The sequence below is a fragment of the Mobula hypostoma genome, chromosome 2 (assembly GCF_963921235.1).
Source record: "Mobula hypostoma chromosome 2, sMobHyp1.1, whole genome shotgun sequence".
Classification (NCBI taxonomy): Eukaryota; Metazoa; Chordata; class Chondrichthyes; order Myliobatiformes; family Myliobatidae; genus Mobula; species Mobula hypostoma.
The window spans coordinates 191,280,479-191,298,242 of NC_086098.1; the positions used below are offsets into that span (position 1 = coordinate 191,280,479).

The 17,764-nt window shown below is 37.7% G+C and overlaps 1 protein-coding gene across 7 annotated transcripts in view; it reads left to right on the forward strand.

Annotated features, from left to right (window-relative positions):
- Positions 1-15,927, forward strand: part of LOC134342756 (receptor-type tyrosine-protein phosphatase T-like) — a 1,640,095-nt gene extending 1,624,168 nt beyond the window's left edge. For all 7 annotated transcript variants that reach the window (XM_063041291.1, XM_063041286.1, XM_063041287.1 and 4 more), the window contains 6 exons: positions 1,659-1,832; positions 6,556-6,687; positions 7,594-7,719; positions 9,199-9,362; positions 10,777-10,912; positions 12,699-15,927. In XM_063041291.1, coding sequence (XP_062897361.1) covers positions 1,659-1,832; positions 6,556-6,687; positions 7,594-7,719; positions 9,199-9,362; positions 10,777-10,912; positions 12,699-12,752 — 786 coding nt within the window. In that variant the 3' untranslated portion in view covers positions 12,753-15,927. The remainder of the gene's footprint in view (positions 1-1,658; positions 1,833-6,555; positions 6,688-7,593; positions 7,720-9,198; positions 9,363-10,776; positions 10,913-12,698) is intronic.
- The last annotated feature ends 1,837 nt before the right edge of the window (positions 15,928-17,764 follow it).

Consider the following 17,764-nt stretch of genomic DNA (forward strand, 5'->3'; position numbering starts at 1 on the left):
AAGGTGAGAAACAAGTCAACAAATTTAGATTATAAAACTAATACATTAAGTTTGAGATAAGTGAATTACAATTACTGGAATGAATGGAATATTGGTCATTGTTAAGATATGATGCTGAGAAATAAATCTGACATACTATATTCATAGCTTTCTGTAGCTTGAGTAACCCATTCATAGAGGATGTGAAATTTGTTAAATGCTGAGCTTATTTGGTTTATGCCAATTTTAATAATACTAGATTCTTGCTAAATTGCAAAAGTTGCAAATTGAAATCTATTGCCTTTGAATATCTTCGCTGAAATGGGCTTGCAGTTTTACTGTTCCATATTCCAGTGATAATTTTGTTGTTAATTTTTACACATCGCTGAAGCTCTTTAACTGCAAATCAATTTTCCTTCCCTGTAGCATTACCATAGTACAGCTAATTCCCAACATTAGAGGAAATAACCTTAAGTATATTAGTTACTAAAAAGGCATTGGAGGAGATCTTGTAGAAATCTACAAGATACATTAGAAAAAAGTGAAGATAGGTACAAATCTCCTTTGGAGGAATGACAAATGCCTGATTCAATTATTTCTTTAGTTTGATCAATAACTGAATTAGAAGTATGATTATGATGGACTCTTAAATTTAAGCAATAGTGATAAATTGCAGGGATAAGTTCAAATAAATGAGATATTTTAATGGAAAACAGTGGGAGAGTTTCAGAGTCTAATTTTGTGAAGGTGTATTCAATATTTTTTCTATACTCAATATTTTTATATTACAGAAACAAAGACTCAGGAAGTTTTATAAAAATAAAAAATGTGAGAAGTAATAAACGGGTAAGGAAGCACTTATGCCACAAGAAACAGATAAACAACCCTTCATCAGAACAAGAACAGTGATAAAACTAGTGGGTGGTTTTAGCTGCAGGAAGGGAAAGGGGGTGTTGTGGTGAAAACGAGGGAATACCTGTAATAAGGTGGAAACCAAGACTGACAAGGTAACACAAAGTCTGTTGATACAATCTAAGAGATGCTAAAGAGTCTTATTAATCTGAGTTTTCTAAGGAAGTGTACACATAGACAACAGTTGAGAGAGAGAAAGAAGTACTGGAACTATGAGACACAGAACACAATAGATTTATTTTCAGCTGGAGAAAAACAGGTGATTACAATAACCAATGGTGGTGTGGAGGCAGTTGGTAGCTATAATTCCATAAGAGCAAATTGAAATATTAGTAAAGTGCTGTGCTAAGATTTTTCTTTGTGATTACATATTAAATATGTAAAAATCAAAACTAAATATAAGCAAACTAACTCATTCACTTCACTAGCAGGTACACAAATAATATTTTTACTGAACTCAAAAACTCTCATCCTGTATAGACGAAGGAAAGACAAGTTGTTACAGACATTATATTTAGACAACATTGTTAAAGATTATCACAAGAATTTCTTTTATTTTTAAATTTTCAAGCAACTACACTACCGGAGCATTTCTTTTTGAACACTTTTAAATTGTGCTACCACACATGGTAGCGAGTTTCAAAACTGCTTAGGAAAATGAGAGAAGCTGTAAGGAAACCGCTGCAACCATTTTGACTAGCTTATGTAAATCAAAAGTGGAAAACTGACAACTGCTCCACATCCTCATCTGTAGCGTTCATTTACAGACACTGAATATTGTAACTCCGCGCGTTCGACCTGAGGATTGCAGCGTTGGTCTCCTTCCACGCAATCATGACAAGAACCGGAACATGGATGTGCTCCCTCCGGATAGGTGTCTTCCATTCCTCATTTCTGTAGATGGTGAAACAAACAACTATATAAATGCTGCACTTATGGACGTAAGCAAAAAAAATCTTAATCAATATTTGTTTAAAGCTTTGCAGTTTGTCCACTTTATCTCTACTCAATACAGCTCTGCAAACAGGGAGGAATGTTAGGCCAGATTTTGCTGACAGCTAACGGGTGACTCCATGCCAAACCACTGCTATCTGCAGTCTATTCTGAACTTCCATAATTGTGCACTTCAGTATGGAAGTAAAGAACAGCAGGAAGGTCAGGCACAGGCATTGGGCATCCCTGATCGATTTGAGCTGGGGGACTGGCTCAAGTGTTTTCATTTCTTTGTGCCAGTTTGTTCCTTTCTGCCTGCTCTCCATCGTCTTTGAATAATCAATCAAGCTCTGTTTTAAATATAACTAATGACTTGGCCTCCACAGCCATCTGGGACAATGAATTCCATAGATTTGTCACCTACTAGCTGAAGAAATTCCTACTCATTTGTGTTCTAAAAGGACATCCCTCCATACTGAGGCTGTGCCCATTGACCCTAGACTCCCCCACTGCAGGAAACATCCTCTCCATATCCATGTTGGCCTATCAACATTCGATACAGTTCGATGAGATCCCTCTACATTCTTCTAAATTACAAAATGTACAGTCCCAGAGCCATCAAACACTTCTTGTACGATAACCCTTTCATTCCTGAAGTCATTGTTGCAAACATCCTCTGGACCATCTCCAATGCCAGCATATCCTTCCTTAGACAAGGGGCCCAAAACTGCTCATAATATCCCAAGTGTGGTCTGACCAATGCTTTATAATGCCCCAGCATTACATCCTTGCTTTTATGTTCCAGTCCTCTTGAAATGAATGCTAACATTACATTTGCCTTCCTTACCTCCAACTCAACCTGCAAGTTAACCCTTCAGGAATCCTGCACGAGTGCTCCCAAGTCCCTTTGTAGCTCTGATTTCTGAATTTTCACCCTGTTCAGTGAGGTTCTGCCCAGTCAAAACTAGCTATATATTGAAATGCATTCTTGCATAAAAACTTCAAGAAAAAAAAATTAAAGCTACAGTATATTCTGTGAGGATCTAATTCTCTAAACTTGCTAATCTTAGCAAAAGAATTTGTTCTGGTATCATGACTTTTGTCACGTAAGTCTTCAAAAGACCTAGAACTGCTTGATTGGTAAGACACTAGTAGAAACTCTAATCCAAATTATTTGCCCAGAAATCTTCAAAATGTGCACCACTGCAATAACTGGGTTTTGTTTTCACCTGCTTCCTGCTTGTCCATTGTCATTTCAAATAAGCATTTGTTCCTCATCCTAATAATCTACGACTACACACTAACTGCTTCATAATACTACCCGAAACTGCCAAAAATCATAAAGGCGGCTAAAAGTTAATTTGAAATCCATCATAGTCCACCCTTAACCAAGGTTGTCTGCATGGTGTTCTGCACATCCAGTCCATTGATGGTAATGCATGCAAAATGCTTGAGAAACTCAGCACATCAGTTAGCATCTATACAGGGGAATAAAGAGTCGATGATTTGTGAGGGTCTCAGTCCGAAACATTGACTGTTTATTCCTCTCCACAGATGCTGCCTGACCTGCTGAGTTCTTCCAGCACATTGTTTGTGTTATTCTGGATATCCAGCATCAGCAAAATCTCTTGTGTCCTTTAGTGGTCTTGCTTTCTAGTTTGCACAGCTCTGATCTTTAACACTGTTCAATCAAATGGAGTGCATACAGTCAGTGACTGGGCCCAGAACTATACAGCATTTCCCAAAAGGTTATCATCTTATGGCATCTCACTGAAGTTATTTTTCTGGTTAAGTAGTTTTCTCTTTTAATAGCTCTTCATCTGCTTCTCCATTAGCTCAGCGTTATCTTGATATCACACCTTGTGGAATTAAAAGAAAAACAGCTGCAGACGCAATAAGTTTGAAATAAAAGCTAAAACTGCTTGTAAATACTCAGCACTCAAAGAGCCCTAGATCCCACAACCTATCCTCATAAAAATGCTCTCTAGTCCAGGTAGCATCCTGTTAGATCTCTGCTGCACCCTCTCTAAAGCTTCAACATCCTTCCTACAATGAGGCAACCAGAACTGATCACAATACTCTAAGTATGGTCAAACCAGGATTTTATAGCAGCGCAGCATTACTTCGTGGCTCTTGAATGCAATCCCCTGACCAGCACACCATACGCCACCTTAACAACCCTATCAACTTGCTTGGCAGCTCTGAGGGACCCCAAAACCCCTCTGTTGCTTCACATTCTAGGAACGCTGCCATTAACCCTGTACTCTGCCTTCAAATTCAACCTCCCAAAGTGAATCACCCCACACTTTTCTGGTTTGAACGCCATCTTCCACTTCTCAGCCCAGTTCTGCATCCTATCACTGTCCTGTTGCTACCCACAACAACCTTCTACACCATCCACAACTCCACCAACCTTCATCCAAACTTACTAACCCACCATACCACTTCCTCATCCAAGGCACTTATAAAAATCACAAAGAGTAGGGGTAGCAGAGCACATCACTGACCTCCAGTCTGAATTCGCTCCTTCTACAACCACCCGCAGCCTTCCATGGGCAAGCCATTTCTGAATCCACACAGTCAACTTTCCCCTGATCCCATGCCTCCTGACCTTCTAAATGAGCCTCCCATGGAGAAACTTACAAAAGACCTTACTAAAATCTATATACACCACATCCATTATTCTACCTTCATCAACCTACTTTGTCACATCCTCAAAAAATTCAATCAGGCTCGTGACCTGTCTCTCACAAAGCCATTTCAGTGGCCTTCAGATCACCCATCCTAATTACAAAAGACTAACCAGTTCTTGTCTCAGTATTCTCTTGCTTCATAATTCCTTCATCTACAAATAATTTGGTACTCTCAATTTCTTCTCGTTTCAGATGGTAAATAGGTACATTGGTTTATTATTGTCACATGTACTGAGATGCAGTGAAAAACTTGGTATGGATGTGGTCCATACAGATAATTTCATGACAATTGTCTTAAGGAAAGACAAGGGAAAACAAGAACAAAATGCAAAACAAGGTGTTACAGTTACAGAGAAAGTGTAGTGCAGGTGTGCAATGAGGAGCAAGGCTATTACGAGGGAAACTGAGGGGACAAGAGTCCATTTATCATACTGTTGTTCAATGGTGTGGAATGAGCTGCGAGCACAAGTAGTGCATGCAAGCTTGATTTCAATGTTTGAGAGAAGTCTGGATAGAAACATGGGTAATGGGGATATGGAGGGCTATGGTCCTGGTGCATGTCAGTGTGAGTAGGCAGTTTACATGATTTGGTATGGATAAGATGGGCCGAAGGGCCTATGACCCTATGACAGATCCATCTCATTTTGTTCTCATGATTTTCCTCTTAAGAATATTCTTAATCTTCAGAATATTTTTTAAATTTGTTGTTCTGCACCAGCAGTGCAAAGCAGGACATAAAAAACTACTTAAGTTACTAAAGTAAAAGTGCAAAACACAAGGTCGTTTTCATATGCCTCCTCCCCAATGGTAGTAACATGAAATGGGCACATCCTGGATGCTGAGGGTCTTTAATCATGAATGATTCCTCTTGGATGTCCTCAATGGTGAGGACCATTGTGATTTTCTCAATCTCAATCACCTAAACCCAATGCATGCTTCATTTTTTCTTGACCAGACCCCCAACAGCTCTCTTCAGCCAAGTTTCCCTAAACTTGCCAGGTTTACCTTTCACCCTAACAGGATAGTGACACTTGTCTGGTTCAATCACAACCCATCTATCTATCCTAAATATGAGAAAGTATGATAATCAGGGAAAATGTTAATGGGCACTTGGTAAATTTGAATTAATAAAAGAGTTGAGGTATGTCAGCTATTGAAGGTATCAGATATAAGGTAATGTACAGAATATTTATTGGATGAGTTAAACATACAAACTTAGGAGGTCATATGGAACTGTATGTTATGTTAAACTACAGCTGATGTACTGTCACTCCTCCATAGGAAGGATGTGATTACACTGGAGAGCAAGATTTTAAGATCCAGTTTTTTCTTTGTCTGATCATTGAAAGAGGTAGAATAAGGGGAAATTTGATAGAAGTTTACAAAATTATGAGGAGAATAGATAGACTTCTTTCACTGAGTTTCAAGTTTCAAGTCATGGGTTAAGGGTGAAAGATGAAATGTTTCAGGGGAACGCAAGGGGTATCTTTTTCACTCAGAAGGCGGTGAGAGTGTGGAACAAACTGCCAGTGGAAGTGGTGAATGTGGGTTTGATTTCAACATTTAAGAGAAATTTGGATAGGCACATGGATGGGAGGTGTATTGGGGATTATGGTCTGGGTGCAGGTCAGTAGGACTAGGCAGATTAACCATTTGCCATGGACTAGAATGGCTGAAGGGCCTGTTTCTGTGTTGTAGTGTTCTATGACTCTAATAGTCTTATAACAGCAAGGTAGAAGATGTCCTTGATCCTGGTGGTTCATACTTTCGGGCTTTTTTTCCCCCTTCTGCCCAATGGGAGAGGGAAGAAGAGAAAATGAGTCTTCTGCTTTACTCTCTAACATAAACCTACACCTATATAGTTGTGAAGTTTAAAACCTGTAATTTTTCCTAGTTCAAGGAGAGGAATACTCATTTTTTACTTTTTAATGAAATATTTTATTATCAATTTTAACCTGTTGTAATTAACATCTTTATACTTGCTATGAAATATACACATGACATTGTTTACTAATGTTGCATTTTATCACTTTCTCAGAGCCACAAAAGGCCTGCTGCATTTATTGTCACACAGCACCCTTTACCGAATACTGTGACAGACTTCTGGAGATTAGTGTTTGATTACCATTGCTCGGCAATAGTCATGTTAAATGAAGTTGATGCTGCACAGGTATGGAAGATCGACTAGATTTGTCATAAGTATACATTCTGGTCCTACTGTCTTCTGTTTTATTTTCCTCTTTAAAGCAGAAAGGACTTTTGATAAGATACTATTCAGAACGGAGCAGAAAGGTAGGGTAGTGGAGACTGATACTCTCGTCCATATTCACCTAATAATTATCACACTGACTCTTAATGTTAAATAACCAGCTTCATTTCTATGATGTGGGTAGACTCCAATTTTCCCTCTAATTTTTTTTTTGCAGCTGTGCAGACCAACCATTGCTCTGAACAGGAAATTTTTACGTAACCTGAAAACCGAGCAGCACATTAATAAAACATTACTTAAAAGAAAATTCCAGCTGCGCAGCGACATGGGCTCTATGCACGGAAGCATTTCAGTTACTGCATGGCTACATACCTGCACAGCTTAGAGGGAACAGTGTAGACTCCTGATCTAGAATTGAACCTATATTACCTTGGAAATTGTACATGAAGTTATAGATGAACTTAATGAAAACAACGGCACACAAGGAAGTAAGAGTGTTGGAAGGTATTACTTAAATCATATCTAATTTCCACATAAAATTTCTTTCAGAAATGTCAACCATTTTAAATAGCAGATAAATTATTGGCTAATTTAATTCAGAGTATTAATCTCCCAATTAGTTTAAGGAACTTCACCTTTAATCTGATATAACTAATTGCACCAAACAACTTTCATCCAGAGTTCAGCACAAGAGAAGATCTGTTTGGACCAAGAGGCTGTTCAGAGATTTGCTCATTTAAAAAGTGCTTATTTTTAAACCCAGAAGTAATTCTGTATCCTGACAGTGACTTTAATGAAACTCCATGTAAAACCTTTGAGTCTCAGTTTCTGTGTCAGTCTGCATAACTGATTGTGTCTTTTAACCAGCTCTGTATTCAGTACTGGCCAGAGAAAAGTCTGTGTTGCTATGGTCCTATTCAAGTGGAATTCATCTCAGCAGACTTTGAAGAGGATATCATTGTCCGGGTCTTTCGGATCTACAATATGGCACGAGTAAGGCTCAAATCTCAAGAGTTATAATGTCTATTAATTCTGACCATTTATATAAATCTCATCAGAGACCAAAATATAGCAATTTTTTTATACTGAAGGAGCATTGTGTTGCAAAATAAATCTTTTGGGAACTGCTACTGTTCAATTTTTAATGATGTTCACATCATTATAATGGTGGTAAATATGTGCATTGTTCTTCACTGTTCCAAGAGAATATTCTCAAAGATTTTATACCCAATTTGTGGTGTTGCTGAAAACTGATTAATTATTTTGAAGAGTAAATGTTTGTATAGCTCCATTGTGAAATATTATAGTGAGAGGGCTCAGATCAGGGTCATAATAATGTGACTATTTCCCAATTCTTTCTTTCTTAAAGAACAGAGCAAAGTTTTTATTTATGCCCCAGATAAATATAAAGATGTAGCAGCGTATTTTTGAAAGAAGAAAGACTTGCATTTGTTTGACTTTTGCATGTCCAAAAGTGGTCTACAGACAATAAAGTTTGGTCACTGTTGAAATGTGGAAAATGCAGGAGTTAATTTACTCCAAACAAGTTTCCTGAAACGAATGTGTGAATGACACCAGATCCTAAATTTTTGGTGACGTTAATGAAAGATAGGTATTGTTTCAGTCTCCTGCTCCTTTTTGAAGGAAGGAACCATCTAAGAGAGAGGGCAGTGACTCAGGTGAATATATTCTCTCAAAGATAAGCCTTCTCACAGTGTAGCACTTCTATACTAAATGGAATGTCCTTTTTGATTGTTGTGCAAGATTCTTAAAAAGAATGAAGAGTTATAGGCTATGTAGGAGGGAAGGATTAGACTGATCATGGAGAAGGGTATCTAGGTGGGCACAACATAATGGGCCAAAAAGCCTGTACAATATTATACTGTTATATGTTCTCAGGAGTGAACTTGAACCAATATCTAGGGTAGCAAATGCTATCTGCGGAATTATGGTTGAAAGAATCACCTTAAAGAAATTATGTGAGGCCCAGAACAAAGTGGGATTTTGGCCCGTATTAGAAAAACTGACCATTTTATTTTTTAATGTGAAATTTACTTGGTTAATTCTAAATCCATCAGCACTTTGCTTCACATTAAATGACCGTCTAATCTACCAGTGGTCCATCTGTTAGAGAGTTATCTTCATTATTAATGTGATACCACATTGCCATTCCATGAGAGCAAAAGGTCCACACTCATATCAGTTGAAACATTTTATGATTGTTCGTGAAGTTCACTGTGTATATTTTTTTGCCCCTCTCCTGCAATTGACGCACAACATGACTCTGATGTTTTTGTTTCCCATCTATGCCTAAATGTATTATGATGTGGCCAAATGTCATTGTGATTTTGGTTTTTGGCTGAGCTATATAAAATTTTCAATGTATGTGATTTTCTTCTGTAAACTATTTTAAAATGATTGTCTTAGATAAAGTCATGCATTACATTTTTTCACTCTGCAATTGTCTTCCAGCCTCAGGATGGATATCGCATTGTACAGCAGTTCCAGTTTATTGGGTGGCCTTCATATCGAGATACCCCATTATCAAAGCGTTCTTTTTTGAAACTGATTAAGCGTTTGGAGAAATGGCAAGAAGAATATGATGGAGGAGATGGTCGTACTGTGGTACACTGTTTGTAAGTATCCATAGCATTAAATTAACATCACTATTACTTGATTAAATGATATTTCTATCTATTGATTATCTGTTCAATATTTTCTATCTTTTCTATCTTCTCTTCACTTCAACACATGCATTAGTTCATCTCTGACTTTCCTCTTCAGTCCTCCATTTCCTTCTTCCTTCTTTCACCCCTTCCTCCCCTCCCACCAGCTTGGTGCTTTTGTTTTCATTTTTCCTGCAATTATTCCTATTGGACACAATTGTTCCACTTGATGTTCACTACATTTTGCAAAATGATGAAAGCTCAGCTCCTCATTGCTCATTTTCTTTCTGCAAAGGGAAAGAATTTATACTCTTCAATGTCAGGGTTATCGGACTAAATGGTATAGGACTTAGCGTAAATGAGATGAAAAAATTATTTCCAAACAATGTTAACTCCATTCTCATCTGCACATTATGCATTCCCTGTATCTCTCTTCTCCATAATGTAGTTCTTACACAAAACAGAAAGTAGAATTTATTGACTGATCTAGGTGCTCAGGCATTTACACTAGTGGCACAATAGCATAGTAACAGTTTAGTTTGGACTTTCGCAAGCCCAAAGAGTGAGAAACCTTTGATTTCATATTTAAACATCATCCACAAATGGATGACCTTAAAATATATTATAGTTTCCAAGAGTTCAAAATCTGCTAATGAATTTCATCACCATGTCATTATCCTATGATAAGATGCACTCTTGTTATGATAAGATGGTCTCTTGACTCGCAATCTACCTTGTTATGATCTTGAATCTTATCGTCTACCCAAACTGCACTTTCTCTGTAGCTGTTACATTTATTCTACATTCTGTTTTTGTTTTACCTTGTTCTACCTCAATACACTGTATAATGAATTGATCTTATTGAACAAAATGCAAGACAATTTTTCAGTGTACCTCGGTACCTGTGACAATAACAAACCAATTCCTATATTGGCTGGTACAAGGGGACAAGGTTTTAGGTGGATTGGAGAGTACTGGGGGATATCAAAGGTAAGTTCCTTACAAAGACTGGCGGATGGGACTTCCTGCCAGGGATGGTGGTAGAGGCAGATAAATCAGGGACTTTTAAGAAACATTTGATAGGCACATGTTTGATAGGAAAATGGAGGGATATGTAGGAGGGAATGGTTAGTTTGATTTTAGAGTAGGTTAAAAGATTGGCACAACATTGTGGGCTAAAGTGCTGGTACTGTGCTGTAATGTTCTATGTAATTCCAGTACGGATTGTAAAGGAAACTTACAAATTTCAACTCTTCAGTCGCCACTATGTGGTGAACAAATGAAACACATAGTGTGTTTCAGTAAACAACTATAGGTTTTTAGTTCATAAGTGAGAGACCATTAACATCTACATTTTAAAAATGCCTATGCTTTTGTCTTTCAGTAATGGCGGTGGGCGCAGTGGTACACTTTGTGTAGTTCGCAGTATCTGTGAGATGATTCATCAACAAAATATAATAGATGTTTTTCACACAGTCAAAACTCTACGAAACAACAAATCCAACATGGTAGACACTCTGGTAAGACTCAATATCCTCTGCATCCTGCAATAATGCATTTGGAGTACCCTCAAAGGCTTCGTCTTGGACAGTAAGGATAATGCTATTTGCAATAGTATTGCCACCGAGCAGACTTAATGGCCAAATGACCTAATTCTGCCCCTTATTTTATGGTATTATGGTAATGAAAGTTTTACACTCTTTAATGATTATGGGCTGAGTACAGGTCAGTGGTACTAGGTGAGAGTAAGAGTTCGGCACGGACTAGAAGGGCCGAGATGGCCTGTTTCCGTGCTGTAATTGTTATATGGTTATATGATGTTCCTTCTCTAATGGTCATGCAAAATCTTGTTAAACTGAATAACCTTTTTGCCAAAATAGCACTAAGAACAGCAGTAATTTCTGACCTATTTGTTTCGATAAATGAGATGGAAGAAAGCAGATGTTCTTAATACTCGTTCTTAATATGGGTCAATCATTAATTATTCATTGCTCTTTGGCCTTACAAAAGGTGGTCATTACCCACCATCTTAAACCATTGCAGTGTGTATCTCTATGTCAGGATTTTACCGACTGAGTAATGGGCTTGCACCTACCACTCTTGTCCTTGGTGGGGGACATGAACCTTGAAGAAACTGTCGTAGAAGCACTGGTAGCTTGCTGCATTATGTTCTTTAGGTTGTATACACAACATCCATGCTTCATTAATGATGGAACAAGTAGAAACTTAAGCTAACACATTGCATGCCAATAAAGGGGGCTGCTTTGCGCTGGATGGTACGGGCTTCTTGAGTACTACCGCAACTGCATCCTCCGTCTTATCTGGTAAATATATGAATGTCTATTGGTGAGTTGGTTTCAAGAGTCACTAACACAGCCCAGTTCTAGGAGCCACAGCACTTGCACTTCCAGCCATGATCCAACAATGTTCTGTCAAATATTTTTAACAGCTGCATGGACCAACCATTGCTCTGAGTAGGAATTTTTAACACTTTTTTGTAATATGCATACCATGAATATTTAGAATGAAAATTGAAAAATCACATGCTTGTGACTTTATTTATTAATTTAGAGTATACTGAAATACAGTACAACAAAAAAAATCTTTCACGTTTCGTAAACTTTTTCTAGCTGTGCCCAATTCCAGCCGCATGGCAACAAAGGCTATGTACACGGGAGCATTTCAGTTACTGCATTGCCACGCACCAGCACAACTTAGAGGGATCAGTGCTGATCAATCTCTGGATACTGTTGATTCAATCAGATATTGATGGTGGAGAAACAAGTAATAATAGCATCATTTTATATCTTGGGAAGATCCTTAAGAATTTTCTTTTGGACTTCCACAATACCTGATGGTGTTCTAGCTTGAATGTCAGTTACCACTGAAAACCTCAGTCTTGGATATTGCTGAGGTGTGGTTCAACAGGGACTGCTGAGCTCTTGTTAGATGTGGACAGATGCAACTTTATTCTTCACAGTATAGCAAACTGAGGTGATCAGCAAATAGTTGCACACCTGAATTTATAATGAAAGGAAACAGTGGAGATAAATGGACTTAGGACATACTGCCCAAGTATTTTCTGGATGAAGGTCCTCATGTTGAGATCATTGACTTTCAACAATCACTACTGTTATCCTTGAATCGAGATCTGATTCCTGCCACTAGGTTTCTTCTTTCATTCCTAATTCAGCGTTGTTCAATTCATTCCTCCTAAATCATAAAGTTTTGTATACACATTCATAGAACTACCAGTCATAATCAAAGTTACATGATTAATGGATAATGTTCCCTTTTCCTTTCTAGGAGCAATACAAATTCTGCTATGACGTGGCACTGGAATATTTGAATTCATTTTGAACTTCAATCATGAGAAGAATTGCTATGGTAATGAAGTGACATTTCTTGTCAAAGAAACAGTTTCTGACTTATGTAAAAGAAAAGTATGCATCTAGAAGACCCTTGTACAGATTTTTGCTTTCATACATCTTGGTAAATCCAGGAAAGAAAACAAGCAGAAATCCAGTGCTAATCGCAGCCAATATCCACAAGAAATACCGGGACTAGCTGAAGGACTTATTGGACTAACCCATATTTTATGGGAGTTCTGCTTTTGCTAGAAGTTAATTGATGTAATTGGTCAGGATAGAGATTTTGCCAGCCGTTCATTTTGTTGATTGTCCTTGTATATTACATTCCATGGTGTTAAAATTGTTTAAATGAAGGTATTAGTAAATGCTAACTATGATCTATTAGCTTAGTTTTATTTAGCATTTTCTAATAATTGGTATCAGAATTGCTAAGTGAAACTGAGCAATAATATTCCTGTTAGACGTTGTTCAGCCACCATTCAAAACTGTACAGTTTGGGGTCACCAATTATTTTGTGAGAATAAGGCTTTGAAATGTCAATCTAACCTTCAAGCAACTTTCAACTACTCTTCAGGCAGCTGACCTTTAAACAAAGTAAGCCATTTTTTTATTCCATATAGCTGATGCAGTTGAAAGTATACCACTCCCTGTAATTTTGTTCAGAGGAATTTATAAGTTCAGTAGTTATTCTTGACGCAGTTTACGGAGCTGAGTCCTTACTATAAATGAGAATGGGTGCATGTGAGTGCAGGTGATTTATGTACAAAATTAAAAGCTATATTGTATGAAAACTGAAAATTGGAAATTAAAAAGCAGGGACTATTAAAATGCATAACTCCTAAAGGGGAAATGGATTGACTTCTCTTATGTGATCCTTAATCAGGATTTTAAGTTCTATTTTAATCAAAAGTGTGCAGCAATTACTTTAAATTTTTGTTAATTGAACTCTATGCATTTCCAGCCATATTCAAAGTTTATTTCAATTGAAATGGATTCATCCAGGGCACTGTTTTCACTTCTCTGATAAATACATTACCATTAATTTGTCTGCTATTCTAACAGCGTTATTAATCTGCAATGTAGTAAACAGGTTAGATCTTCAACATTTTAATGGCCTGGATGAAAATTTAACATCAAGAGATTAATCAGTGCTTTAATAATAATATAGAGAAGATTAAGCATCTGCGTGTTTCATGCATGTTCTCTTTAATTGATGCAGTCATTAGTGAGATGCACTGTATTCAGAAGACTGCAATACCTGAGAGCCTTGTAAAAGTGGTTTGCCGTATTTTGGGTGTGATTTAGTCAAATTCATGAAACATTATTACGGGCAGAAAGCAAAATTGTAGTATAAACTAAGTATGTCTTATGTCAGTTTTAACTGAGCTCTTGTCAAAGCATCATTCTTATACTTTTACTAAACTTTATAAACTGTTAATCAACTTACAATTCTTGTAGATAATATGAACTCCATAAATACATACAGTATTTATAAGAGAAATAAAAAAATGAGTTATACTACGTCCTTAAACTTTACGAGGACGTTAAATTTCTACCTCCTATCAGATTGTTTAGTTGCCATTCTTCAATGACTGAAGAATATATGTTTGGTTTGTCTGGTATTTTTCTTTCAAATTTATTTTATATTACATGAGTTATGAATCATATATACATTTCTGCTGAGCATTAAACTATTTTGACTTCCTTTGGCTTTATCTAAAGTAAGTACATGATATTGCACAAACCTTCAAATATTAGTCCCAAGTGTATGAAGTATTCATCAATCCATCGGGCAAAATAGGCCTAATCGCCATGCACAGCCTTGAAATGTTTGCTTTAACCTCCAAGATCAGAGCTGTGTTGCAGTGTTATACCTTTGCAAAGTTTGTGGCATTATTGATATATGGTTATATTAAATCTGAGCATCCAGTTGGCTGGTTGAAGTTAGTAATTGCTTGTATGAGCCTTGACATTGAAGAATGAGCTGCAAATCATGTAATATGATTGAAAACGATCAAAGCAATATTTCTGGATATAACTCATGAAAGATGCAAAAAATAAAAATGGGGCTTTAGAGTAAAAAAGACTGTTCTGAATAGCTGACAGTTAGACACAATTTACTCCATACCAAACCATAAATCAATGGCTGTTATAAACAATCTATCAGGCTTTCTGCTGTAACACTGAGATACAATTGAACTCAAGCAATGTATTTTTACTATGCTTTCTGCAGCTCTATGCCCTCCATACCATTTCCACAAATACCATGTTAAATTACTCACCTGTGGTCTCCCCAATTTAAGTGCTAACTATGTACAATCAGAAAATTAAACCAATGTACAGCAAAGAAAATATTCAGATCAGTTTGTTTCTTCTCCCATGCACACCAGTGTATGTGGATCCCTTTTAAGATCAGTTTTTCTGTGTTTGGTAGTTGAAAGCATGTTTGAATATCTTCATTGTGTAATACTCTGTAGTAGGTTACTTTTCCAGCTTTATAAATCGTGGTAAATTATGTTAAGTCAAATAATATATGAAGTATATTTTTGACAGTACATAAAGTAATGTGACCTTTTTACAATTACAATGCCATTTGATTAATTTATTCTTATATGTTGTAAGGAAATGTTTGTAAAATGGGCAGTGAGCCAAACTGTACTATAAAATAAATGGAATATGTGATGCAACTGTAATAACTTCCTGTGCCAGTTTGAACACAGTAGAGACCAAACTACACAGAATGAGATCTTGAAGGTGAGAAACAGTTGTTGCCCTTCAACACAATGTTTCAAGAATTCTGACCTATTGATGGAAAAAGTCAAGTACTATGTAATTAGTGTTTAGCATTTGGGATATACACTACATCCTGCCCAGGGTAGTAAGGAATCCTGGATTTAATTAAGAAACAGAAATGGTTCTTGCAGGGGAACAGATGGTAAGATTTATCTTGGGGACATGAACTATGATGAAATCAATGGCCTTCCCCATCCACATTTGATTGTGATCTAATCATTCTGTGGCACATTCAGCTTCAATAAAGAGATTATAAAGTAAACAGCATCATTCTCTGATGGCATATTCGTAAACAATATTTTAGTTTAATTTCAAATGGATGTACATCTGTCAAAAATGTTAAAATACATTGAATTTTCGTTTAATTTCTTTGTGCAGGTATCTTCAATAAATCTAGAGATTATATAAGATTTATGGTCCTCTGCTTTGCAGCTCACCGATGTGGTTTCCCTTTCAATGGGAAAGTTGAATAATAACTCGACTTAACCATAACCCAAATTTTAAACTATTTGGGTCAATTCAGAACTTGAAAACTGAAGACTAAAATAGCGGAACCTGCATATAAACTGGAACAAAACAGTTCTGGAAGAACTGAGCAGATCGATCAACAAGTGGAGCAAAAAGTTTTAAGTTAGCATTTTGAGTTGGGATGCCAATCAGGGTGGAGAGAAAAGAGTAGTACGAAAGGGAGTGGTATAGAGGCTGGCAGGTGCTTGGTGAAACCAGCTGGACAGGAGATCATGAGCAGCTGGAACCAGACGGGGGGGGCAGTGGTTGGGGCAGAGATTAGTTGGTGATTAGTAGATGAGGAAGGGATGATGGGCAGTTGGAACCAGGTGGTGGGAAGGATGGGAGGGATAAACAAAGGGAGCAGAAAGCTAAGTGGACAGGTGACTGTGGATAAGAAGAAAGTTCAAGGGGTGATATGAAATCTGAAAATGTAATGTTAATACCATTGGATTGTAAGCTAACCAAGCCGAATATTAAATATCTTCTTCCAATTTGCACTTGGCCTTTCTTCAGTCATGGAGAAGGACTGGTTAGCATGAGAACAGGAAGAGTTTAAGTGACACAAAATAGTTCAAGCTGGCTGCTGTGGAGAGCACAAAGAGGGTTGGGGCACTCTGAGGTGGAAGGCTGTGGAGACCTCCTGATGTGAAGAAGTCTGTATTAGTCCAGAATCTGGTTCCCTGTTACTCATTACTGGGGTTATGGATGGGAGGGATTTATGAGCTGGTGACAGAAAGCTGGGGTCTGGCCTTAGTGCACCAGATGACAAAGGCATCCCTCCTTACCTGCAGGTTTCATGACAGGGATGGGATTGGTCTGAAATGAGCGGAGTGCTGCACATTCAGAGTTGGAGTAGGTGAGGAGATGGAAATCAGAATCCGAGTCAGGTTATTATCATCGACATATGTTGTGGAAGTTGTTGTTTTGCATCAGCAGCACAGTGCAGTGTATAAAAAGTTCTGGTAAATTATAATAAGAAATATATAAAACAAATAAATAATGTAAAAAGGGAGAAAATTAGTGAGGTCAAGGGGACAAATGGCACATTGGGCAATTAGAAATGAAAAAATCAAGACAGGGTAAAAGGCCAGTAGGAGGAGTTCTAGTGGAAGGAGAGTTGTGGTGACATGTAAAATGGTCTTTCGTTGACAGATTCCTTTCTGAAGAAATAGGAATAGAGCGATGGACTAAGAGCTCAACATCATGTCAGGCCTGGGTGCTCACTCAGGTGCAGGCGTAGGAGTGCTGAATGCTCAGGGTTGGAGAAGAGGCCGTCAGGAGAGATGGGAAAGACATCACAGAGACTGGAGCTGGGGTGAGGGAGAGGAACAGAGGAGAGAGTGGGAAGAAAGGGCTCTTTCTGGTGCTGGTGATGCACACTGATGACTTGCTGGCTGCAAACACAACTATTAGCTACCTAATTTCTCACACTTTTTCTCGAAAACGATGACTGCAATCAATAGCCTGTAACTTCCCTTACGGAGTTGTGCTTTTGAACCACTTGTACAGCCTTGTATTTTTTTGTGATGTGAACTGAAGTCTTGAAAGTGTAGGACATTTGCAGCATCGTGTGGATGGGCAGGATCCGCTCTGGCCCAGGCCCAGGCCCGAGAGCAGGGAACGAGCCAGCTTTTGGCTGCTGGAGTGGACTTGGAGACAATTGAAGTGGCAGAATCAAGACAAGACAGAGTCAAGGCA